This window comes from Giraffa tippelskirchi, chromosome 4 (assembly GCF_054371585.1).
Source record: "Giraffa tippelskirchi isolate mGirTip1 chromosome 4, T2T-mGirTip1v1.2.pri, whole genome shotgun sequence".
NCBI classification, from domain to species: Eukaryota; Metazoa; Chordata; class Mammalia; order Artiodactyla; family Giraffidae; genus Giraffa; species Giraffa tippelskirchi.
The window spans coordinates 90,326,124-90,352,462 of NC_137278.1; the positions used below are offsets into that span (position 1 = coordinate 90,326,124).

Below are 26,339 nucleotides of genomic sequence, written 5' to 3' on the forward strand. Positions count from 1 at the left end.
CCTGAGGAATCCAATCAGTGGGGGCAACCCCATTTTGTAAAATGGAATGTTGAGCCAGACCATGAGCGGAGCCCTCTGTGGTGACCAAGCCAGTGAGGGCAGGTGCGTGCTGTTCCTGCTGTGTTGGTCCTGGGCTTGCCCTTAAAGATGGCTTCCCCTGGCTGAGGGTCAGAAGTGACCCGTCAAGGCTCTTTACCTGCAGACACTGAAGGCTCTGGCAGGGACAGTAACCGGTATGGCCTTCCTCTGGCGATGTCTACCGTCCTGAGACAAGTCTTCGTAATACTTAGTTCACCTCATTGATGCCATTCAGATCATCCACCTCCTTGCTAACTCAGTGCATTTCAGCTACAGGAAGGTTTGGTGACAGACTGGCAAATGTGGCCACCTACCATTTACTTTCTTGAGGCAGATGTTATTCCAGTTTCACCATCTTTTATTGGATACAAAGCCACAAATTCAGATGCCCATTTGAGTCCTTTTAAATACATACGCTCGGGTACATTCGGCAAAGGGCATCTATGGGCGATGTGGAGCAAAGTGCTGGGATGGTGGTGCCTGGGTGGGACAGAAGAGTGGGGCCAGGGGAGGCCCCCTGGGGGCTGGAGGTACGGGCACCACTTCAGAAACAAAACCAAAAGTTGCTGTCCACCCCTGTGCCTGATGTTTGGGGTGAGGAAAGCTCCCCTCTCAGCTCAGGCCCACTGCACCTGGCTGTTCAGGGAAGGCATGGCATGAGGGCCAGCTGCGGAGGTCCCCGCCAGCAGGGTTACGAGAGCCAGGCCTACTGGCGCCAGCCACGCGGCGAGCCTGACCCTGAGCGCTAGGCCCTTGCCAGGGCAGAGCTGAGGCCTGGGCCCCTGCCAGCAGTGGCAGGTGAGGCTTGGACTCGCAGCGGGGAAGCCTGCCTGATTGTCGGGGCAGTCTTGGGACTGGCCAGGGTCCCAAGGGGTTGGGGTCAGACTAGGAGCTGGTTGCCTTAGTTGGCCCTGGTATTCTGATCTTCATCCAATCCTAACTAAACCTTATCCTCAGGCAAGGCTGCAGATGAACACACTTGTCCAGGAATAAATACACACACACACACATTACACAGCAGTATATACAGAAATGGGGCCTGGGAAAAGGCTGGGTGAGAGAGCAGAGCCACCAGGAGTAGGGAGAAGTGCCAGGCCCCTGGGGGGCAGGAAAGTTCCACTCCTCAGGGACTGATGGGCTGGGACAGATCCTAAAGCATGAGTTAACTCCTCTGGGTGCTTGGGCCCTGTACCCAGTCCCCAGCTTGTTTTCACCCCAAGCCCACCAGGAATTGGGTCTTTGGCACCAATAGTCACTCTGGAAAGATCTTTAGCTTAGCGCCCAAGAGGGACTAGGCATGGGCGGCTCCCCACCCATAGCCGAGAGGACTAGAGACCAGGACCAGGGGGACATGCAGAATCCAAAGACAAAGCATGGAGTCAAGCCTTGCAGCAGCAGGACTTGGGAAGGAGGCCTCCTTCCCTTCCCTGGCCCCACCCCAGCAATTCTTGAAGGACTAGCTCAGACTCCATTCTGCCTTGGTCCTCAGGTGGTCTGGCCAGTAAAAGCCATGGTTCTGTGCAGCCCACTTTCTCTCCATCAGGGATCCAGATACATCATCTCCTTTGTTCTCTGCCAGTGCTGTGGGGAGACAGCCGAATGATGTCCTCAAGACAAACACCCCAAGTCTCCGAGGTGCTGGGCTGGCAGGGAGGAGGTGGTAAGGACACTGGGTGGCCATCACCCATGGGGCCTCTACACCGGCTGTGTCCCCTGGAGCAGGGCCTGCCTTGGTTTACTCTCCCAGATATTCCTCTGTTTTGCATCTCATCAGATGTGAGATATGGAAGAGGGCTCCCCTTTGGGTGAGTGAAAGATGAGGTGCCCCCCCCCCACTCAGGGCTCATCCCCCTGAGGAGAGGCAAAACTACCATCAAGCTGGTAAGGACCTGTGGAAGCCTGCAGACCCAGCAGTTCTCAGGGCAGACATACAGACTAGGGCACACTAGTCTGTCAGTCCCGGGTATGCAGTGGGACACGCTGTGACCCATCTGGGCAGGGGCTTGGACCTATGCAATATGCATCCCCTCACACTCAGCTGGAAAACAAAGGATGGGGGACTTGGTGGGTTTCTGGAAACAGCCCAACTCACGGAGAGGAAAACTTCCCACCAACAGGTGAGGGGAGCCCTGTTCACCCTGCCGCCCCCAGTGCTGGTGATGCTCAGCGCTGCTGATCAGAAGGAACTTCACGATCATCAGGCCTTTCAGCACCACCTTTCTCACTGGAGCTCGCTGCCTGTGCACCCTCACCTTTCCCAGAACTGATGGCAGGTATTCCACTGGGCATCTTCCCAGGGCAGTTGCCCAAAGCCGTGTATTCAGGGATGGAGGTTTCCTGGGACAGAAAAAGTCCCTCAGTGAGACAGGCTCAGGCCAAGCAAGGCATCCCTTTGTGCTTTGCCCAGGAGACAGAGGAAGGGCAACACCTCTGGTCCTGGGTCACAGGGAGCAGGGGCTATGGAGGGTGCAGCTGGTAAAGCAGAACAGACACACCCAGGGCAGCCAGGCCAAGTGGACCTTCACCTCCCTTTGGCCCCAGAACAGAGGAAAGTTGTGCTTCTCCTTCATGACTCCTGGGGACAGAACCAGTCGCTCTGGGGTGGGGCTGCCACACAGCCAAGGCTTCGTCCAGGACGAGATGGAGATACCAACAGGCCTCCCTGGGTATTTGGAGTCTTCAAAGGGTTGGGCCAGAACAAGTCACGGGAAGAAAATCAACAACAAAAAGAGCAAGACACAGCTGTGTGGGGAGCCAGGAGAGCTGGATACACTTCTGAGCCTGTGAGGGTCCCAGCTCTGGAGGCCTTGTTGCAGGGAAACACAGGGTGGGTCTTGATGTCCTCATGCCAGGTTGCAGCAGAAAAGTTGGGTTCCCAGAAAGGACTGGGAAACTAGAGGAGCCCGGCCCCAGCCAGAACCAGTGCCCTAATGTTTAGGGCTGAGAGCCCATCTTACAGCAAGAGAGAAGGAAACCCTAAGATGGATCCAGATTAATGTTTGAAAGAACTTTCCAAATGGAGCCTGGCAGGTCCCATGGCCTTTGTGCCACTGTGGGAGGGCTAAGAGGAGGAACTTGGGAGACCTGAGTCTTTAGAGCCATAGTGCCAGGACCTGACCCTTTGGGAACTGTGCAAGGGTCAATGAGAGCCCCCATTTGCACTCTAAGCCAGCGATCCTCGTTCAGGCCCCAGCACTGCCCCAGGCAGAAGACCCCCCAACACAGCCCTCAGCCCATGGGCCAGTGGAGACTGAAGAGGGGGGACAAGTGCAATGTTGGGGCTCCTCCTTCTGGGCCCCAAAGGTGTGGCTCCCCACCAAGGCCACATCTTCCAGCAAGGTAGCCAGACAAGGAAGCAAACTAAACCACCCCCCTCCAGCCTCCTCCAGGCCCCAGCGGAGGGCAGCCAAGTGATTCCCTCTCACATGACCTTGGGGACCCAAAGGCCATCAGCTTCCTGTCCAAGCACCCAGATTAGAAGTATACTCCTTGAGGATAGGAACAGCTTCTCACTGCTGACAACATTTCCCAGAGCGGGGACCTGGCCCCTCCAGAGGCTCAGGATTGGTGGAAGGTATAGAAGCATGCGCCTAGTAGCTCTGAATTTAGTTCTGGTGTATCATGGGATATGTGGTGGCTGGGAGGAGTCTTGTCTTCTCTACAGCAGTAAAAACTTGAAGTTTTCTCACCCTGGCAATATCCACCCTTGGGAGGCGTGGCCTGGATGTCCTGGGGGGAAGTTCTGGATAGATGTCTTGCTCTTCCAAGCCTACCCCACCACCTCACTGAGCCCTCCTACTTCCCACTTTCAGCTGACCACATCCCCAAGACCCCTAGGATTATCCCTGGAAAATATGGACCCAGAGCCCTGGCAGGCTGCCTGAAGGGGATGCCCCGCAGAGGGCTGGGACTGGGCAGGGGGAAGAGAAGAGCCTCTTGGCCAAGTCTGAGCTGTCTGTTGGAGCAACCCCTCTGGTCTGGGGCCTGACAGAGGCTCCCGACCAGCAGGCTGGGCCTCACAAAGGGGAGGCCTGCCCCAACAGCCTGAGCAGCCAAGGAGCCAGCGGTGGTTACTGCAGATCCTCAGGGCGATGACACCGAGTGCTGGTGGAGACTCAGCTCTTTGCTGGCTGTGCCCAGAGGGCTGCTCCAGATGGGGGTGGGGTAGGAGTCGGGGGACAGCTGTCCAAGCCCTGCCCTGGAGAGGCTCAGGCCTGCGTTCCATGGCCCCAGCAGGAGGACAGGGGACTGACAACCCCTCTCCCAGAAACCAGGGGCAACACCAAGCCTCCAAAAGTCTAGTCCAGATCAGGGTCCCTCTGGAGGTCCAAAGAGCGTGGCTGGTGTGGGGCTGGCAGAGGCCCTGCCGCCCCCAACCCGGGTTAGCAGCCTTCCACCTTGATGTGCAGGATCTTAGAGAAGCCCGGCCTCCGCCGTAGGGCCTGTGGAACAAACCTGAGTTAGTTCCCCTTGGGGCAGACAGGCACAGCCCTCCCTTCAAACACCCAGGTCACCAGTCCCAGCCACGGGGTGCCCTGGGGGGGTCTTGATCAGAGCTAGCTGCTCACCTGGAGCTTTGTCACCATGTCCTCAAACAGCTTCTGGGCCTCAGGACTGCTGGGCTCTTTGAAATAATCGGCAATCCCAATCTGAACCACAATGGACTTGAGGTTCCGGCAGATGCCTAGGAAAAGGTAAGTAAGGTGGGGCCCACGTCTGACCTGGGCAAGAGGCCTGTCTCCTCTCCTCTTACCAATTAATGAAATCAGAACACTCTGAGAGACAACCGTGTGCTAGGCACTGGGAGCAGATCCATGCTGCCCCAGGCTCCCCTGGGCAAGGAGAGAAAGAGGGTGAGGTCCCAGAGCACAGGTTGTAGTGGACTCTGGGAGGACGAGTGGATGATAGCCAGCTGTGCAGGGGTTCCAGCAACTTCGCTGGCAGAGGGGACCGTTGTCCTATGGTCTGGGCATGTGGAGATGAATTACAGGAACAGAGTAGCTGAGGTGCAGCTGCTGGGTCTCGGCCAGCCAGAGGAGTGGAGGCAGGGAGCAGATAAGTTGGGAGCAGAGGGCTTAAGGGACTGGATGTTGCCATGAAGTCAGGGGAGGAGAAGCAAGAAGGTCAGGAGGCTGAGAGGATTTTAGAGGTTAAGATTTTGGAGGCCAAGCAGTTAGTTCTGACAGTCAGCCCAGGGCAGGGCCATGAGATTGAAGGGGAGGGAAGAAGAGGATCCTGGCGATGATAAGAAAGTCAAGGAACCTGCAGTGCTCAGGATATGGGGTCCTGCCAGGCGCCAAATGGTCCCTGATGAGGGACTCACTAGGGTGTGTGCAGCTCAAGCTGGGCACCTGCATCCTTAATGAAGGTGGAGGAATCACAGGGAGGGAGTCGGGGCTGGAAGGAGGTAGGGGCCAGCAGAGGCATGCTGAAGGCTTCACACTGAGAATTGTCCTGGGGGGCTAATACATATTATCTCATTAATCTTCCCGCCCATTCAGCTTAAAAGATGGGGATACAGACTCAAGAGAAGTACAGTAACTTGCCCAAAGTCACACAACTAATAAGCAGTAAAGACAGAATGGACACGTAGGTCAGTAAGTTCCAGAACCCATCTGTTCTGCCCTTGCACTTGGCTGGAGGCTCACGTGGGGGAAGATGGTGGATGATACTGAACAGCCCATGTCTCCAGCATAGAAAGAGCACAAGGCAACACATGTCCATTTGGCTGAACTGAACCATTTGGGTTAGATGCTGGCAGGCCTTCAATGCCACCTTGGCCTCAGAAGGCACCGGTGGCAAAGCCAGGGCTAGAACCCTGGTCAAACTGGCCCCAGTGTTGGTGTTTGCTGACTAGGGGCAAGAGGCAATTGGCTATGCAACTTGCTGACAAGACATGGTAAGAGGCGACAGTGTTACCCCACCCATGTTCCCCATCGCTCACTGTTGAAATGCAGCAGGGCCTTAGGGGTTACGGGGGTGGCTGTGAGCACCAGCATCTCCAGGCCCTTCAGGCCTTCCCGGCAGACCTCAGCCGCCACCTCCTGGGTGATCTCCGACACATGGTCCAACTCCAGCACCTGCAGCCGCATGCAGTTTCTTGCTAGGAAGAGGGAAGGAGAGGGGAAGGCCTGCTGATAAACACCCAGGTCACATCCTGCTGCCACCCATGCCATAGCCCAAGCCCCTCTAGGATTTCAGTGTTGCACCCACGCCTGCTTCCCATCACCCCCTACACCAGTCCCACGGAGAGACTCACCGAGTGATGCCAGGCCCTGCACCCCACAGCCGGCACCCCCGACCCCCAGAGCCCGGAGGTGGGGCCAACAGCGACCGATCATCTGTAGGCAGCGGTTACTGAATCGCGTGGGCTGCTGGCTGGAGAATGGGGTGGAGGGAAGGTCGTCAGGGAGCCCCTGGCTGCATGCTATCCTAAGCCCGCTCCTCTGTCAGGACCTGCCCCGCAAGGCGAGGGCCCCACCAACCACCCAACTGTTAAGTCAGAAACCTGGGATCTTCCCTGACTCCTCCTCCTTCACTTTACTGCCAACACCTGCAGATTCTGATTCCTCAACAACTCTTCAACCCACAGCTCAGACCACAATCAACATTCATCTGATTGTGCAACTAGTCTCCCTGCCAGTTCATCCAGTGGCTGCTGAGAGCTACTCACTCCCACATTCTCTCACTCAGTCATTCAACAAAATGCTTCTCAAGTTCTGCCATGACTAAGAACAACAGAGCTGGGCCAGAATTCACCTGCAATGTGGGAGACCTGGGTTCAATCCATGGGTTGGGAAGATCCCCTGGAGAAGGGAACGGCTACCCACTCCAGTATTCTGGCCTGGAGAATTCCATGGACTGTATAGTCAGTCCATGGGGTTGCAAAGAGTTGGACACGACTAAGCGACTTTCACTCACTCACTGGGGACACAGTGGTGACATATAGACATGGACCCTGCCTCTAAGAGGTACGCAGTGTAGGGGAAGACACAGAACATTACCAGTCTGATGTAATCCCATTTGTTAAGATCTATAATCCCCCAAGGACTTCCCTGATGGTCAGATGGTAAAGCATCTGCTTACAATGCAGGAGACCCGGGTTCAATCCCTGGGTCGGGAAGATCTCCTAGAGAAGGAAATGGCAACCCATTTCAGTACTCTTGCCTGGAAAATCCCATGGATGGAGAAGCCTGGTAGGCTACAGTCCATGGGGTCACAAAGAGTCGAGCGACTTCACTTTCTTTTCTTTCTATAATCTCACAGTGGCTTCCCAGTGCTTTCTAGATAAGATCCAAAAATCTAAATCTCTTAGGCAAGACCTGACCTTGGCCCAGCCTTCCTTTCCACACTTACTGCTCGTTGGGCCCTGCCCACCACTCACAGCAAACCTGCTACTTCCCTGAACACTTCATCACTTAACAATCCCCAGCGGCTGCCACGCACTTGGTACCAGGGGCATGGAAATGGACATTCACAGCCTCTGCCCCAAGAAACATGAATCTGGTGTAGACTGAAACATAGAGAAATTATTGTAAAATTGACTAGATAGGGGCTAGGATAAGGTGCAAGAGGAATGGAAACAGGGGAGCAGTGACAAATTCTGAGTGTTAGTGATGGGATACTGGGGACCCGGGAGGCGGTGTCATGAAGAGAGAGTCTTGCAGGGCACGCGCAGGGAGTGAAAAAGCCTGGTAGTTTGAGAATTCCAAGTAGAGCGATGAATGATCTCACACCCTGGATTCTCTGAAAACCAGCTCTTTTGTGGTTTACACACTGACCTCCCTAACTGCCTTTCACGTGTCAAACACAGCTGGGTATCTCAGGCCAGCGTTTCTGAACACTCACTCTGCAGCCTTTAGGCACACATCTCATCTGAGCCGGCTACAGGCTTAATAAGATCCACAGATCCTTGATACCACTTTCACTCTGCAGTTGAGAAACCAAGACACGACTGGGTAGCCCAAAATCACACTGCCCGCAAGCCAGGCCATGATCCCACGTCCGATTCTGAAGCCTAAAGACAGACTGATGAATGTGAATCTGTCACCCCAAACAGCACATGGAATGGGCTCAGATCTGCCGGGTCTCAGCCCCACTCCAGGCCCAGCCCTGCCCATCCCCACTGCCGCCTCGGCTCACCAGGGGTGAAGTGGCGCCACCTGGAGGGAGACGATCTCTCTGCAGCCTGCACCCAGGGCCCAGATGACCTCATGGCCCACTGGGTCTGTGGCGCTTCTGTTGAAAAGACAAAAGCTGGGGCCACCCACTCTGGAGGCCTCTGCTCCTTTCCTCTGGGCCGCAGAGCTCTTGGGTCCCTTTGCCCCAGAGCCCTGGGGGGAGGGGGAAGGTATGCGTATGCAGAGCCCAGGGATCCCTCCGGCCAAGGCCTTGCTTCCAGCAATGGGGACCCACCTGTAGGTGACTGCCTGCAGGGCGCGGCAGTAGCAACTAGCCAGCCACAGCGAACGGTCAGTGAGGATGTTGGGGCAGTGGGAGATGCGCAGGATCAACAGATTTCCCCCCGCTGCCTTCAGCAGAGACTCCAGGCCTGCCTCCAAGCAGCCCCTGAGGATGGCCAAGAAGTCAGGGTACTGTATGCAGCCAGGTCCTCCTCCGGGAAGCACCCTGACATCACTCTGGGTCTGCAGCCCAGGAGCGGTCTCCCCGCCCCCACCCCATGGCCTCACCGGGTACTCCGGGCATACTCCTCTTTGCTCTCCTTCTTGCCCCGCTGCCGGGGCTTCAGGTTCTGCAGTGTCAGCGAGTGGGCCTGGGTGCACCACTGAGCCAGCATTGCCAGGAACTGAAGGGAGAGAGGAGTTATCTGGGCATGATGGGATGTAAGTCTGGTTGGCAGAAGATGGACCAGCCCCAGGATGGGAGGCCTCAGAACATTTCGGGGAGCCTGGTTGAAGCTGGGGTGTGGTAAGGGCTTTAAGGACCAGACCTTGAGGGGCTAGACTCTGCCAGGGAAAAGATGGGGTCACAGCAAGGGTGACTGGGAGAGCAGGACAGCAGAGAGGGACAGGCACCTTGGAACAGACGCGGGCGTTCTCGAGCAGCACCCGGGTCCAGACGGCGGGGTGGCGAGCCACGAAGCGCCAGTCCCGGCAGACCTCGGCGGCGTGTAGCAGAGTGCGCGTGTCCAGGTAGGTGAAGATGCAGAACAGGGCAGCTCGCATCTTGAGGATCTCAGGGCTGATGACCTCATTGGAGCGGGAAGGGCTGCCCCTCTCAGCTCGCCGACCCCGCCCACTGCCTCCCTCAGGGCGGGCTGCACAATACCACAGGATCAGAGGTCAGTGGGGAGGGTATATAGGTGGGGAGCTGGGGTAGGAACTGCAGGAGGAATGGGCATGACAGAACCATGCTGGGGGACCAGAAATGGGAGGACGGACAAAGGGCCTCTGCTTCCCCCTCCTCTGCATTATCCCCCTCCCTAATTTTGCAAATTAGAAAAAGGTGGCCCTTCCTCAAGTGAACTTTCTTTTTAAGGTCGTATATCATGACACTGTCCGAAGTCATCCCTTAGAGGAGGCAACTGAATCAAGATTGGAGGAGGGAAAGGATTTGGACAGAAACCGTGCATCTGTGAACAGAAGGCAGGTGAGAGGTTGCCTAGAGCAGTCACCAGGCACAGCCATGCACCCTGACCTGAACTTTCAGCTCCCGGACCCACCCACAGACACATGTGGCCTTGCATGGATATGGGAGAGGGCTTGCCCTACTGGCCCCGGGCTTCAGTTTGAACTCTCAACTCCTCTCCTATGAATGTCACGTGAATGGATCCCCGTGTCCCAGCAGCTCCTGCCCTAAGCCTGCAGGGCCCTGTATATGTGGGAAGTCTGGGGCAAGGGGAGAGGCAGTACAGGAGCCCAGGAGATTTACCGCCTCAGTCCTGTGTCCCCTGAGAGCAGTCAGGGCCACGGAAAAACCGGCTTCTCAGTACCACTCCCCTCAGGACTTACCAGAGAGCCGGCAGCTGCTCACCGGCCCAGCCATAGCAGGCCCAGGGCGGGGGACATCCGAAGGGCCCTCAGCCTCTGACTCGGTGGTTCGCGAGCCCACGTCGGAGACGTCACCTTCCTCCCCTTCTGTGCTGTGTCTACGGGGTCTGCGCTGCCAGTTCTGGATGGCCTGGCGCCGCAGGCCAGAGCTGCGAGGGGGCTGGCCCCGCTCCGAGCCGCCGTTGGCAGCCTGGACCCGTGTGCCCAAGCCCCCGGGGCCACTGTCCTCAGGGGCCCCCTCTTCTGGCCGGGGCAGCTCCAGACTGTCACTGTCATAGCAACCTGAGCTCTGAGATGCAGCTGGGATGCGACTGGAGGCCCTGGGATGGGGTGGACCAGATGGTGAGGAGCAAGGGGTCCTAGGCCTGCCCCAACTCTCCATGCCACCTACCACTGGCCAAGGGCAATCCACCCACTCTACTGTCCAAGAGTCCCCTCTGAGTGTGGAAAGGCAGACAGAGGTGACCTAAGGAGGATGGGGGAAGGAGAAGACAATCCCAGCAGGGCCAGCAGACCAGTGGATCTTTCTAGGGGAGGGTGGGCTGTGCGGGACGGGCCAGGCCCGTGGCTTACCCTGTGCTGGGAGAGGAGCCATGCCGGGACACTGCATACGTGCTAGGCATGGCCGGGCCCGCGTGGTGTTCTCGCTGTGGGCCCCCAGAGAAGGAAGGAAAGCAGGCGGCAGAGGGGGCCAGAGGATGAGAAGGAGTGGGAGAAACAGGGCACAAGATGGAGATAAGAGATGGGGGAGAAGAGGGAGAAAAAGAAAAACAGTTGGAAGAGATGGACAAATAGACAGACAGACAGCCCGGAGAAGCAGGCTCACCAGCCCCCTCCCTGTACCCACCACGCACCCCAGACCCCAGCTTGTGGCTCCTGGGCTCTCATTTGCAGAGATGGGCAGAGGTGAGCCCCTGCCTGAGGCCTGGGGTTGCTGGATGGTATCTCACTACAGCCTCAGGGAGGGGCTCGCCTATTCCTGGACCCCTGCTTCAGGCCTGCAGTCTCCTCATGGGGAAGAGCCAAAGAAGGAAGCACGGAGTATCAGAGGGGGATTCAGCCATGTATGAGGCAAGGTGGTAGGGGTCAGCTGTGCAGGCAAAGGAGGGAAGGCAGGTGGGCACTCACCGTCCTGCCTGGGGCCCGGGTGCTGGGCCCAGCACTAGCTCCCCCACCTCCACGGCCCAGGCTGGCACTGGGCGTGCTGCCACAGCTGCTGCTGATGACCTGCAGCTGCCGCTCGGCCCGGTCGGCCCGCTCAAGGAGCTCCTCGATGAACTGCTGCAGCCGCAGCTTGGCACTGGCCTCCCTCGCCGCCGTCTCTTTCAGGAACTGGTCGATCTGCACCACCTCCCTGGGCCCAGAGCAGTCTCTTACCCCAGTGCCTTGGCCCGGCTGCCCACCCACCCACTGGAGGAGACCCTGAACAGCAGGAAGAGACAAGGGCACAGCTGGCCACAGTGTCTGTTCATGGTCACATGGGAACATGCAGAGCACAACCAGGAACACTGCCCACACAACAGCACATACAGAAATGCAAGCATACACCCCCAGCCATACATTCACACCCCACTAACCCAGACCCAAGCACACAAGCAGACACCCCTGCTCCCCACAGAAGTACGCACAGGCATGTTCAGCCACACATAGCCACCTCCTCCCTCCAGAAGCTCACTCACGGGCACACACTTACAGTCCACATAGCCTAGTAGCCAGCCCCACACACTCATGTACACAAATTCATATAACGTTCATCCACAGGCACGCACAGGCTGAGGCACAGTCCTACCGACACACTCAAACATACACACACACACACATTTTCAGAAACATTCTCAGATGCAGAAAAGCACACTTACAGTTGCACCAACCTCCAGGAGTTGCACAGACACACAGCATACTTAAAAGAATCATGTGAGTATTTACTCTCACATGCATGCAGTCATTCATGCATCCATTCAACATGTATGGGCACCTTCTAGGTGCCAGGCACTGTTCTAGGTATTGGGGCTACAGCAGTGAACAAAGCAGAATTCCCTGCCCCCATGGGGCTTATCATGATGGGGACAAATAACATGTATGTACTTCATAAGTCTACATTTGAAGACCCGAGAAATGAGGAGAAGCCCAGCAAAGGCTGAGAGGAAGCCAATAGAAAGAGATGGAAATTCCAGGAGAGTGTCTTAGAAGCCAAGTTAAAAATGTTTCAAGGATCAGCTGTATCAAATGGCTGCCAAGGGGCCAAGTAAGAAGATGACTTGGCCTTTGTAACATGAAGGCCATTGATGACATGGAGGATAATAATGGAGGTGGACACCTGATCAGAGTGGGTTCAAGAGAGAAAGTGGGGAAAGAAATCAAAGACAAGTAGAAACAATATTTTCAAGTTTTTCTCTGAGGAGGAGAGAAAAGAATGATACAATAGATAAAAAAAAAACCTGAGGAGGGCAAAGGGAAAGGAGAATATTGAGCCTTGTCTTTTGGACGGCAGAAGAGTCTGGTGTCACAATCAGGAAACAGCCTTGGTAAGGAGGAAAGAGAAGGAAGAGAAAGAGATTCACACACACGAACGCGGTCACACTGTCATGGGCTCAGAGTCCTAAACACACACCTTCATGCCACTCTTGGCCCCACGCGCACCACCACCACATGCCAGTGGCCACAGAGCATGTGTAATTAGGCCGCACACACAGCCACACTCACGATGGTGGCAGGAACACAGTGATGCCATCACCGACTCTGGTACATTCGCGGACACGCCCACCCACGGGGCCCCGTGGGCCACTCACTGCTGCTTGCGGCTCAGCTCCTGTTCTTTGTGCACCAGGTCCTGCTTGAGCGAGGCCAGCAGCTCCACACTCACGTCTACCTGGCGCGAGAGCTCAGAGGCGCGCTCCTCTAGCTCCTCCTTCTCGCGTCCCAGCCGCGCGCTCTCCTGCCGCGCAGTCTCCAGCTCCGCCGCCTTTCGCTCCAGCTCGGCCTGCAGCCGGCCCACCTGGCCCGCGATCTTCTGCTCCACTTCCTCGCTCAGCCGCTCCAGCCGTCGGTCCACCTCCAGCTTCTCCAACGCCCGGATCTTGAGGCGCGCCAGGCCCTCTTCGTAAGCCACGTCGGCGGGCGAGGGAGACGCGGGCGAGGCGGACGCGGGCCCGGGGCAGGGGCCGGGGCCAGGCCCGGGCGGCGGCGTCGAGCACGCCGAGGAGGCCACGGACTTGCGGGCGAACAGCTCCCCCAGCGGGATCTCGATCTCGCGGAGCGCGTAGCGCGCGGCGGGCACGAGGCCAGGCTCCGCCAGCTCCTCGCAAGGCAGGCCGGCCGGCACCAGGTCGCCGGGAAAGTGGGCGAGGGGCGCGTGGTGGTGATGGTGGTGCAGCAGGTGTGGCGCCGCGGGCGACGGCCCGGCCGCCTGCTCCTTGCCCTGAAAGGACGTGCTCTCGAAGACCTCGCGCCGGGCGCCCGGTACGGCCAGCAGGGCGGCGGGCTCGGGCGCCAGCGGGAAGGCCGCCGCGGCGCCGTCACAGATGCTGTTGGTCTTGGAGAGAATGTAGAGCGTCTCGTACGTGTGGCTGTACTCCAGGTGCGCGCGCAGCGACGACAGGCTCCGGAAGCGCTTATGCTCCCCGCAGCGCGGGCAGCGGTAGGGCAGGTCCAGCGAGGCCATGGCCCCGCTGCCCCCGTGGCGCCCGGGCTCCACCGCGGCCGCCCTGGAGGTCAGCCGGGAGCGCTCATGGGGGGACGCGAGCGAGCCCTCCTAAGGGGTCAGGCAGGCTCAGGACGCTGGCAGCCAGGGGCAAGGAGGCTAGAAGAGAGGGGAGCAAGCCTTAGGAGGGTGGTATCCCTCCCCACCTCCAACCCGTATCCCCCACCCGTGATAAAACTGACTTCCCCAGAAAGCACGTGCCCAGAAGAGAGGGGCAAGGGGAGACCAATGGCTAGACCTCCCAGGGGAGACTGGCCTGCTCCAGTACCTGTGTGAGAGCTGTGCATGTATGAGAGTGAGAAAGGAGAATTCTCTGAGGGGGGAGGGGGGAAGGCATTAGTTTTATTTATAATAGTAACAACCTGGACATAACTGAAGTGCCCATCACTAGAAGAATGGAAAAATCGTGTTATATTCATAATGGGATGTTACCCAGCAATAAGAAGGAACTGTTGGTACATGGAACGTGGATGAATCCATGTAATATCATGCTGCATGACAGAAGCCAGACTAGAGTGCATACTGTTGGATTCCATACACATGGAGAACAGACTAAACTGATGAGGACAGAAGTCAGAATAGAGGTTACCTTTGGGACCCATATGGACTAGAAAGGGGCAGGAGGTAACTTTATGTGATGCTGAAAATGTTCTTTATCTTGATATGAGTGGTGGCTATACAGGTATATACATAAAGTTACACAGTTATACACACGTACACTTAGTACTATATGTACCAGCTGTATGTATGTTATATCTCAAAAAAAAAGCTTATTTCCATGTCTTGCAGCCACACTCATCAAGCCAGCTGGACTACTGGTACCATGCTGCAGTGACCAAGATGTCACCTCACTTAAAGATACCGATGTGTGTATGTCACTGTTTCTGTTCCTGCTTCTGTCCCACTGTCTCTCATCCCTGCTCTGCCCTTTGCTCCAAGGGCCATGATATTTGTCTTCTCCGGGTTCCTTCTGGCACAAGTCACCACCCTTCCTGGCATCCCACTCCTGGTCACCCTCAATTCCTGCTGTCCATCCTGCCTTGTCTCTGGCTTCTGGTCACCCTTCCCCTGCCTCGTGGGCTCTCTACCCGGTAACTGGCCTTCAATCACCTCGGCTGTCACTGTGCCCTTCCAAGTCACAGGCCATCTGCTAATCAGACAATGTAGTTGTCATCAAAGGTCTTCACCTACTTGGTTCCTTAGATGATACCATTCCATGTTGGCAGGCTGCCGTGAAGCTGCCCTGTTTGGGTTCTCTAACCTTTTCTTCTAGCTGTCTTCCTAATCGTCCTGTCTTCTGATGGGAGGTATGCCTTCATAACCCCCTTTGCCTCTATCTGGTTCACTCCCACAGTCTGGTTCACTCATCTTTAAGCCTTTACTTTCAGCTCCACCTCTCCATCCTGACCTACTCTTAAGTTCCATTTGCCTTCTGGCTTTACACCTGGATGTATGGATGGATGCCTGTTCTCTATGCCAGCCCAGCACCCAGTCCTCCTCCTGGCAGCAGCACCCTGCCTTGACATTGGGGAACCATCCTTTCTTCCCCTCTTTCTCAGTCCATGTGGTCTGAGTGGGAGCTGATGGTTCACCCAGGGGTCAGAATGTGATATAGGCCTGGCCAATCAGAGTCCTGAGATGGGCACAGATCACCTAACTTGAGTCAATGAGTCATTTCTCCAGGACTTCTCTGGCATTACTGGGGAAAGCATCCTCTTTGGGCTCAGGTTTCTAAGCGCAGGGGCGGGCCAAGCTGTGAGGGCCATCTTTGTCTCCTTTGGGAGGAACCACCTGGGAATGAAGCCAATACAGAGAGGCAGAACTGAGACGGAGAAAGAGCGATTCCTCACACAATTTGAGGTCCTGGTCTGTTCAGTTAGGTGAGCCAGTCAATTCCCTTTTCTGCTTTAGCCAGTCTGTGTTACCTGTACCAGGAAAAAGTCCAAACTCAGAAATTAGATTCAGAAGTCAAATTTTTTTGAAAGAGAGAATTAGCTGAACTATAAACAGGATAGTACCACTTCCCCTGTCTGCTACACAGCAGCAAAGCAGCTGACTAAACTCTCCCACTGCCTCTAGCAGTGAGCTAGAACTTTGGGAGACCTGTAGAAGTGTCCAACAAGAAAGATACTCTGGCTGAAAGGGGCTCATCTGAAAGCAGAAAGGAAGAAAATGCTGCTTTGCCCAGAGAGGCCCTTTCTCCCTGAGGCCAGTAATTCAATAGGGCTGAGAGTCAGATAATTAAGAGCCAGTTCTCTGCTGCTAGCTAAAGTCAGTTCAAGCAAAGACAGACAGGCTGGAAACACAGAGGGAGACAAACCTGGAGTCTGACAGGCTCTTGACTCCTCAGGCCCTCTTGAACTCCTCCCAGCTCAACAGAGGCCACCGTGGCTTCCATTACAAGCAGGCTTCCAGTGGGTTGCAGCTCGAGGGAGAAGGGGCAGAGGAGCTCTGCCTCTCACCACAGACTAGGAGTTTCATTGCCCTGCAGCAGAGCCCTACTAGAGCCACAGAACCATGGGCTCCTGGGACAGGCAGAGCACCAAGATCTGTTGCTAAGAGACAACTCCTCCTCCTCCCCCAACACCATCACCAGGGACTTGATTCAAGAATTATAACTTTCAATGAGGTCTCTGGTTTGGTTAATAGCTCTGGGGATGGCTGAATGCAGACTGACTGAGAGCTTTCTAATGATTAATGGGATTGTATTGCCAGGAAACCCCCACAAACCTGGAAAACAAAGGCCAGGGATTACTCAACCCCTGAAGTTTTCCCACCCTCAAATTTGTACCAATGGGAGGTGACCCCTCAAAGCCCCTTGTGCACGTGGCCACAAAGTATGAAGGATAACGGAGGCTCTCAAGACAGCCGAACCAGAGCAGCGCTAGGTAGGCCAGGGCACCTTGTCCACACTGACTGGTCTAGCTTGTGGTCCTGGCTATGGGCCTGTGATCCCGGAGTGTTCTCCCTCACCTCCCCTCTTCAACTGGAAAGGTTTTGCCCTTTCAGCTATCTGACTTTTCCTCCATTGTTGTAGTTTGGCCATAAGTTGAAAGACCAGGAGGGGCTAGCTCAATACCATAAGAGACAAGACTTGCATTGGGGCTGGACGTAGTAAGTGGGGGAGAACTTGGAGCATCTCCTTCTGGAGATGGGACAAGTGTGTTTTAAGCTTTGTGAGGGCTAATTGCATTACGATGAAACAGAAAAATTTTAAATTATATGAGAAGGGGGGTCTGTTTAGATCTTGGACAGACGTGGAAGGGAATGGACATTTGTTGGTTTTGCTGCTCAACTCCAGTCCCCCTTGGTAGGTACACACCCCAGTTTTCCCTTGGAGAACCATTCCCTCCTCTCTGAGTTGATGTTGTTTGGCTGACCTCACCCCCCAGTTCCATGAGCTTTTCCAGGGGAGCTCATATGACCTTGGCCTTTTCATCAGTCACAGCTGTCACTTGGTCTTAGGCAAGTTTCCTAGGCCAGGCCAATACAGCCACTCCAGGATCTGTGCAAAACCAGCAGGATGTGAGGCTGGAGCTGCCGGTGGCCCTTTCTGCCCTCTCTTTGGGTAAGGTGAAAAAAAAGACTCCTTATGACTCCCCTGAGCCACAGAGCCAGATGTGCCGAAAACTTTAACCCAGGACTTGTCAATTGCGAGGCAGCAAAATTTTTTTTGTAGATTAAATAATTTGAATTGGTTGCCAGGAATGAGGCTCTAGAATAACACAATGACCCACAGTGTCAAAAGACTAACCTTGGACTTCCCCTGACACACTCCCCAGCATCCCTGTTTCCCTCAACAGTGCCACCCACAGCCCTGGCCATCTCGATTCTGCTCCCTGCTAACCATCAAGACTGGCTGATTTTTCCTTTGAATGCTCTCAACACAACTTTCTCTTTTCCTGCTTCATGCTCCCCCCACCCCTGGAAGTCCCCAAGGTCCAATCTTCAGTCTCACAGCTCTCTAACATCCTATATAAGGTACCACCAGATGCCTCTGATATGAGATACCTCCTGTTCACGATCCTTCAGTGGTGCCCATCGTCTGTCAATTGCAGCCAAATTCCACAGCTTCATGCTTTGGCTTCAGTGTATTCTTGCCAGTTTGAAAAATGGCCTGGCTATACCACTTGCATTTTTTTGATTGCTAATGGCTGGACATTTTTTTTTCACAATTTATCAGTCATTTATATCTCTTTGGTAACTTGACTAGGTATTACTTTGCTCATTTTTGTACTAAATGTTCATCATTTACAAAGGCTTTTTATAATATTGATCTTTTGTCATTTATATACTGCAAATATTTTTCTCATGTGTTGATTGGCTTTTACTTTTGCTTATAATCTTTATTGACATGCTAAAGCTCTAAAGTTTGCATCAGTAAAATCTTTAGGATTTCTCATTTTGTTGTCATTCTTAGGACGTCCATCCCTACCCAAGGATTATATAAACAGTTATATTATGTTTTCTTTTAGTAATTTGTGGTCTCCCTTTTTTTTTCAGTTGCTCAGTCATGTCCGACTCTTTGCAACCCCATGGACCGTTGCCTGCCACACTCCTCTGTCCATGGAATTCTCCAGGCAAGAATCTTTTGTGGATAGCCATTCCCTTCTCCAGGGGATCTTCCTGACCCAGGAATCAAAGCCGGGTCTCCTGCATTGCAGGCAGATTCTTCACCATCTGAGCCACCAGGGAAGCCCCTGGTCTTTTTTTTTAAGTCCAGAACATTTTTAAAATTAAGGGCTTTAAACAAACAACCATAATACTATAAACACAATGACTGGTAGCATGCAAATACTTCAGGATCTGTGGTTCCCTTTCATACAAAGGAGTTTTCATCCATCTAGAAATTTTTGATATGCATAGTGAGACAGGGATTAAAAAACTTTTTGTTATGGACATTTTCACACATATCCCAAAATAAAGAGAATATGATGATAACTCTTATGTACTCTTCATCTAGCTTCAGAAATTATCAGCTCATGGCCAGTTTTGTTCATCTGTACACTGTTCTCTGACTTCACACCTCCTCCACCTCCACCACTGGATAATTTTAAGCAAATCCAATTATTGTATTATTTCATCTAAAAGTACCTTAGTATGTATAAGACAACTTAAATTTCTTTTAAAAACTAAATATTAGTCACTTATTATTACAATATTATTTTCTTTTTATGTCTATTAAAACTCAAAAAAGTAGCCTTGAGATGTAATCTAGAAGATGGTTCTCTGAAAAGACCAACAAAGTAAATATTCCTCTGGCAAATCTTTTCACAGAGAAAACGAAAGGAAACAAGTGCTATAGCGAAAAGAAGGATATAATCACTGACACAGAGAAGATTTTTTAAAATTACTGAAATGCTACCAGGTACAACTCCTGGCCCAAATTTATGAAAATCTGGATTAACTGAATGCTTTTCTAGGAAAGTATAAATGATCAAAATTGACTCAGGAAGAAATTAAAAAAACCTGACTAGACTAATGGTTATAGATAAAACTGCAGAAGTTGGCCAAGTGATCAGGGATATATTATAAGTAGAATGTGGTTCACACATACACAACTGTTCAGGAACAGAGTTATTCTTCATGCACATTCAGTCCAGTATCTGAGCACCTGTGTTTGCCTTTCTGTCCCAGCTAAGTGCTGGTCCGTCCTGTAGGGGAATCTTGCCTACACAGCACCTTGCTAGCCAGCCTTCTTGAAGATCAGGGGAAGGGGTAATCCTGGGGGCACAGGCCTGAGTGTGGAGGTGCAAGCTAGAGGAAGAATGGGGTCTCTGGAATCCATGGTCTTCACCTGAGGCCCGCCCACCCCAGTTTCCCTCCATCTCCTGGAGCTGAGAAATGACTAAAAATCATTCTTAGGAATATTTCTGTCTAGATTTACCCACCTTCTCAGCATAAGCATGAAGCTTTGTTTGAACACAAGCAAGATGATGGATGGAGGAGGGGAGAGAAGAGCAAAACAGAAATGTGGTCTATTCAAATTCCATCACAATCCTATACTGTGATCACTTGGACAGAACCATCAGAGATTGGCCTTTGCATTCTAGTCTCCCCAAACCAGCAACCTCTGCAGACCTAAGACCTGCCTCCTTTTTCAGCCTGGCCCTGTCTCTTCACCATCCTCAGGACCCGTTATCTCCTTCCCCCATCTCAGATGTCTATCTCAAGTCTACTTTTAAGTCCAGCCCAAGGTTCTCTTTGAGAAGACTCAATCAGAGGTATTAGCTTTTTTAAAATTTTTTAAATGGCTTTCCAGTGTGTGAGTTTCATCTCCTCAAATGAGACCATCCATCTCAAAATGTGTGTCTTCTTTGGCTCTTGTCTACTGTCACATTTTCACATGTTGACTCTGCCAGAAACACTGATAATCTTGCATTTTCATGGCTTCCATGACCACGTGGTCACTGAGAGTTCCTGCAGTGAACATTATTATTTTTATCTGCTTAGCAAGCCTTCTTCATCTTCTGTTAATAGCAACATCTCATCTTTTTGGTGAGTTTCCCCTTCCTACTCCATGATGGAGTTCTGACAGGGCTGCCAATCCTAGGAGGGTGGTCCCAGGCCTGACCAATCATAGTACCTGATCTTGGTCATGATGATTCCTCAGGCTGAGCCAGCTGAACCCTTCTCTGGGAATTTATGTGAAAGACTAAAGAGACCTCCTTAGTCTTATATGAAAGACTAAAGTCTCTCTGGGATCACATGCTAAGGATGATGAAGCTGTCTATGGCCTTGTGCAACTTCCACCCATCACAAGGAGAAAACTCATGTATGGTGGGGGAAAAAATGTGGCAACACTCAGAGGGAAGTCGAGTCAAGAGTTAAAGAGAGTCCTCACCCATTTTTGAGAACCTATGTACAGTTATGCCCAAGACCCACTCATCCCTCTTTTTTCCCGTTATATGCATTAGTACATATCCTTTTTTTGCTTAAAATAATTTGGGTTGGGTTAGATTTCTGTCACTTGCAATCAAAAGTCTTAACTAATACTTGTTTAAACCTGTATTTCTAACCTAGAATTCTCTCCTAAACACCATTCCAACATGAATTCATTCAACATTCATTTACTGAGTACCTACCACGAACCATACCAGGTGCTATGCTGGGGATGCTGAGGACACACAAACCTATGAGATCCAATCCTTGCCTTCAAGCAGCCTGTGATCTGGGACAGACTAAGGCACTGGATGGTGCAGTCAGGAGATAAAGGCTATGTAGGAGACCAGCACAGAAGAAGTAGAAGTTCCTCTACACTAAGCTTGAGGAACTTGGGGGTTGGGGAACCCCTGGGAGGAAAATGTAGGCTCCACAAGAGTAGAGACATTATCTTTCTCAATCACTGCTATTTTCCCAGCACTGAACGACAGTGCCCACTAAATGCTCAGGAAATGTTTATGGAATAAAGGGAAGGCGCGCGTGCATGCTCAGCTGTGTCCACCTCTGCGATCCCATGGACTAGTGCCTCCTAGTCTCTCTTCTGTCTGTGGGATTTTCCAGGCAAGAATACCAGAGTGGGTTGCCATTTCCTCCCTCAGGGGATCCTCCCGACCCAGGGATTGAACCTGTGTCTCCAGCATCTCCTCCACTGGCAGGCAGATTCTTTACCACTGAGCCAGCTGGGAAGCCCAAAGGGAAGGCAAAGACTTAATTAGATGTAGTTGAGAGAACGGCCTACAGAGGGCCAGGGTCAGGAAGAAGACTGCAGGAACACAGCACAGAAACTGTTAGCCAAGGCAGCAAGAGTGTAGATTGTGAGAAGGCTGGATCTGGGAGCAATTTAGAAGGCTTGGTGACAGAATGACTGTGGTGGGGATGAAAGGCGGGAGTCAAGGGTCAGGCTCAGGTTAGGGGTTTGAGGATCTACGTAGATGGGGATGAGGTTCAGTAAAGATGGAAAATGAGTGAGGGCAGGTTTGCGGGGGAGAGAGTGAGTTTGGTCATAGATTCCATGAGTTTGAGGTTCCAGTGGGCCTTAGAAATATTTGATACGTAGTTTTCAATATGGAGCTGAAAATATAGTTTTGGCAATTTAAGCTTAAAAACAAAAGTGGATGAACAGGACCAGGGAGAGGGTACAGAGAGAGGAGAGCGGAGAGGAAAAGGTGGATCCTCAGAGAGGCAGAGCAGGGAGAAGAGCCGAGAAGGTCCTAAGAACCAACAGCAGAAATGGGAATTCTGGCAGGAAACCTTAGCGGGGAGAGGATGTCATGGATGGAAGGAGTATAGAAAACTGTAAACAACAGTAGTTGACAACTCAGGTCAGAGCAGAGGTGAGAAAGGTCCACCGGTGACTTCAGAGAGGGCCACTTTGATGAGCCTGACCGCTGTGGGTTAAGGAGGGGGTGAGGTGAGGATGTGAGTAGACAGTGGATGCAGAAAGCCCAGCTGTGAAGGGGAGGAGGCTGCATGGGAGAATGACAGACTGTACTGAAGACGATAAACACCTGAGCATATTTAAACGCTTCTTAGAGATAACCTAATTTTAATCTATACCATCACTTCCGCTAGCCTGAGGCATGGATAACTCCATGCCTCAGACCTGTAATTTATAGCAATTCTTTTTATTTTTTAAACTGCTTCTAAGAAGCAGCAGAAAGCAGAGAGGACGAAATGGATGATATTTTAGTGTAGGCAGCTGAGTGCTTAATATGGCTAATAGTGAACTCATACCACAATACTCACCTTGAAACCTGCTTCTTCCTCCTGTTTTCCATCTTGACCAACATGTTCATTGTCTACTCAGCACCCTGTGTGCAACCCCAATGCATCCCTGAATTCTCAAGAGTCCCCCTTAGGTCTCGTCAGTTGCTGATTTTTGTCAATACTATCTTCTAAATATTTGCCTCTATTTGTTGCTATTCCTTTAGCTAAGGCCCCAGATCTCCTATCCTCCTCTATCTGGACACTGATACCATTTCTAACTGGAGTCTCTAACTCCTCCAGCTTTGAATTCTCATGGTTTCTCAAGAAGAGATGCAGTCATGTCATTCTTCTTCTAAGAAAGACATCTCTGAAGGCAGGCCATCTTCTGAGAGGTAAAGTCTACCCTGCCTTGCCTGCCCTCAAAGCTGGCTGGAATCTGACCACCACTCAGCTTGTCAGCCCCAGCTTATGCTTAGTGAGCCCTGTGGGGCTTAGCCTCACTGAGAAGTGCCACGCGATATTATATGCTTGCGTCATGGCTCATGCTGCTCCCTCTTTCTGGGACTCCCTCCACTGACTGGGGAATTCTGCAGGCCCAGTTTAGATGCTACTCTTTCCATGAAGCCTTCTACCCCCTCCTCCAGCTCAAGTCACATCATAACATGAATCACTCCTCACCATAGCTCTTCACACATGGTAACAGGTGTGAACACATGGTAACATCACATACTGGATGGTCATGTATCACATACTGGATGGTCATGAACTTGTTCGCACAGCTGATCCTATTCTTCACATACATTTGGAGGGCAGGGGCAATACAACTGACTCATCCTCACACCTTCCACAAACATAGCAGACATCAGTATATTCTTAGAAGAATCACAATGAATAATGGAGGATGAACAGATTGATTTACATAACCAAAGTGATTTCCACCACTCATCATCATGGAATGGGTGAATTTGGTTACAATTTAAATCAACCCAAGAATCCCCTTGAGTAACATATTCTTCCCTAGCTCTGCAAGTCACCACTGGGAGGTCAGACCTTGATGTGTCGTCTCGACACCATTGCTCTAGCAGAGCTCCAAGGTTTAGGACTTGTCTGCTTCATTCTATTTTATCCACCCAGCAAAAAGATGTCAAATACAAGGCCCATGTCAGGCACTGAGGACACAAAGATGACTAAGACAGTAATGCTGTCAAAGTGCATGCAGTCTAACAATCAAAACAGTGAACATTTACCTACTAATTATTCTGGTGAGATAACATGGTTTTCATTTAGTGCTCAAGACAGTGCTGTCAAGTATATAGTATCATCATTTTAGGATGAGGAAATTGAGGCTCAGAGCATCCAGATCATGTGTCCAAGACTAGTAAGTGACTGTTACAAACTGCTGCTTTGGTGGCACCCAATGAGCCATGCCTCCCAGTATCCTTGCCCTTACGTGGTCCTCTCCCACACTGACTCAGAGCTTGGCTATGTGACTTTATCCTCTTGGAATAACTTCCCCTGGGGACCCAGCTGTCATGTAGAAAACTTGGGCTTGACTACTGGGTGATTAGATGCCATGTGTAGAGAGGCACTGTAGGATGAAAGGCCACCTTTCCAGCCAGTCTCTCAACTGTATGCACCTGAGAAGAGCCAAGTGAACCCATAGTCACAGCCAGCCCACAGGCCGTAATAAATAATAAATCAGTATTATTTTAAGCCCCTGTATACTGGGGAGGTTTGTTATACACCAGAGAATAACTGAAACAGTGACAAGCTAGGATTTGAACCCAGCACTATTTGACTGACTTCAAAACCACGCTCTTAGTTTCAATACTGTGTTCCTTCTAGTTGGGAGTGGCATGTCATACCAATACTATAATATTTATAGGTTGGCCCATAGTAGCACTCAATATGTTTATGTCGAATGAATGAATAAAGGGTGTGGTGGGCTACCAGAGAGATAGGAAAGTCCACAGAATTCAAAGGCAAGATGGCAGTTACCTTTCCACAGCCATGATCCCCTTTCCCACTACAATTATTCCAAGAACAAATATCCCCTAAATCTAGAAATAAGTATGTGGATGTTACCAAACTCCCTCTGTCTGTCTATTTCTCTGTTAAATTCAAATCAGGTAAAATTGAGAATTTCAAAGAGTTTGGTTTTGATGGTCATTCCCCTTTGCCCCCAACTCTCCACCAAGCCCCTGGCATCTTTTCTCCCTCCTCTGTTGCCTTCTAGGCCCAAAAGCTCTTTCTCCCTCTTTCCATATAAAATCCACATGCAGGAAAGCAGAGAAGGTGGAAATTACAGAAATAAGGAAGGAAGACTTGGATATGGCATTACAGGCCAAAGACATGATACTCCAAGCTCAGTGCTTCCAGGAGCCATCTGCCAGCAGGTGGAGGAGGGGGAGAAGGGGGAGGCAACTGGAGGTGTCCCTGTGGCTGGAGAATAAAGGACTGCCCCCTGAATCCCCCAAGAAGGCAGGGGCTCTGGCTGTCTCCACCTGGGGCTGTGGCCCAACATCTGTCCCTCCCAGAGTAGTCCCTGTCACCTGGAAAAGACCCACGGGGGTCACTGCATCCAGTCCTCTGCTTCTTGGTAGCTCTGACACTGCCTTTTCCGTTCTAAGCTCCCCCTCACTCTCAGGCTCCTGCAAGCATGCACACACCTCCCAAGGTCACACACACATGGCTCCAGCACCGGGATCCCATACCCAGAAAACCACCTGAGCCCCTCACTGCAGACTCAGCTAAGGAGAGAGCAGGCCCCACTCCTGTTCACAGGCAGAGGGTGGCAAGCGCTTACAGGCACCGTGGCACACACTGACATGCAAAGCAATGCAGTGGGGCACACATATCCAGATCACTGTGGGCACAGTCACCAGCAGAAGCACTAGGATGTGAGGAGACAGAAACATGCGTGCACACGCATGCACACCTCTAGACCATCACACGTGCACACAAACCCTCCCACCCTCAGACACCCGCACAGGTGCCCAGCCAGGCCTCAACACCAAGCCCCTCCCCCACCCCTTTGCAGAAGCAGGTGGAACGGGCTGGGGTTTGAGGGCGCTCTTTCTCCTCTCTCCCTGGGGTCCCTGCTCTCCAAGGTCCAGAGTCCCAGTGGGGTTTGGAGCCCGCCCCGCCCCCCAACCTGGCTTGAGGAACGAAGGGTGAGAGGGGGGATGGGAAGCCTGGTCTCGAATCGTTCTGATTTTAAGTCCTTATATTAACCCCTTATTTGCCTCTGGCCTGCTCCAATCCCCCGCGGTCCGGGAGCCTCCCGGGCCTCCAGAGGGCTGTGGGGGAGAAGCAAGGGGAGGAGGCAGCGGCTGTGGTCCTCCCTGCCTTCTCTCCAGGAGCGGTCCCGCAGCGCGCCCGCGACTCGCCCTTACCTCCTCCACCCCGCGACGAGGCCAGGCCCCACGGCCCTCGGCTAGGGGTGCAGAGGCAGCCCCCGTGTGCCCGGGCCAGATGCAGGGCCGCCTCGGGGCCTCGGATCTCGCTCCCCTCCGCAGCCTCGGGTGGCCGCCGCGGCTGGCGCCCCCGCCTCCCTACCGGGGCGGGGGCGGCCAAGCCTCCCAGCCAGTCGTAGCGGGAGGGGCACACAAACAGGGTGGGGGAAGGATGGAGGAGGGAGGAGGGGGCGCGCGGCCGGAGGAAAGGAAAGGAAGGGGTAGGGAGGCGGCGAGGAGGTGGGGCAGAGCCGGCCCCTCCTCCGGGGCGGGCTCTCCTGCGAGCTGGGGAGCGGCAGATGCCGCCAGAAGCGGCTGCGCCGGGACCCCACGTTTTCCGCTGAAGGTGGCTTCGGTGGGGGAGGGGTCCGCGGCGCCGCCCTGGGGGGGCCGGGGCCTCTCCGGCCGACCTCCTCCTGTGTCCCTGTCTGCCTTGGTCGCGGCCCC

At 53.0% G+C, this 26,339-nt stretch overlaps 1 protein-coding gene and 2 long non-coding RNA genes across 3 annotated transcripts; 2 read left to right on the forward strand and 1 right to left on the reverse strand.

The window, feature by feature from the left end:
• Positions 1 to 418: 418 nt before the first annotated feature.
• Positions 419 to 26,339, reverse strand: FBXO41 (F-box protein 41). Its single transcript, XM_081483011.1, has 14 exons — positions 25,833 to 26,339; positions 15,447 to 15,579; positions 12,878 to 13,887; positions 11,217 to 11,442; positions 10,662 to 10,735; positions 10,050 to 10,408; positions 9,114 to 9,355; positions 8,769 to 8,884; positions 8,494 to 8,646; positions 8,221 to 8,316; positions 6,338 to 6,456; positions 6,023 to 6,181; positions 4,647 to 4,762; positions 419 to 4,520 (listed from the first exon to the last, which is right to left on the reverse strand). The coding sequence occupies exons 3-14, from the start codon at positions 13,747 to 13,749 to the stop codon at positions 4,461 to 4,463; spliced, it is 2,592 nt and encodes an 863-aa protein (XP_081339137.1). The 5' UTR covers positions 13,750 to 13,887; positions 15,447 to 15,579; positions 25,833 to 26,339; the 3' UTR covers positions 419 to 4,460.
• Positions 1,622 to 10,859, forward strand: LOC145503494 (uncharacterized). The gene is made up of 5 exons (XR_014051506.1): positions 1,622 to 1,738; positions 2,196 to 2,351; positions 4,677 to 4,772; positions 9,144 to 9,230; positions 9,577 to 10,859. It is a non-coding gene; the product is annotated as an uncharacterized LOC145503494 (long non-coding RNA).
• LOC145503496 (uncharacterized) lies at positions 14,578 to 18,729 on the forward strand. Its single transcript, XR_014051507.1, has 2 exons — positions 14,578 to 17,356; positions 18,292 to 18,729. It is a non-coding gene; the product is annotated as an uncharacterized LOC145503496 (long non-coding RNA).

Excerpts from the sequence above, each read along its gene's own strand:
- FBXO41 (XM_081483011.1), bottom strand. The coding sequence starts at position 13,749 with ATGGCCTCGCTGGACCTGCCCTACCGCTGCCCGCGCTGCGGGGAGCAT. Across the intron at positions 8,647-8,768 it reads GAGTATGCCCGGAGTACCCG|GGGCTGCTTGGAGGCAGGCC; the intron begins GTGAGGCCATGG and ends GGCCATCCTCAG. Across the intron at positions 8,317-8,493 it reads CTGCAGGCAGTCACCTACAG|AAGCGCCACAGACCCAGTGG; the intron begins GTGGGTCCCCAT and ends TCTTTTCAACAG.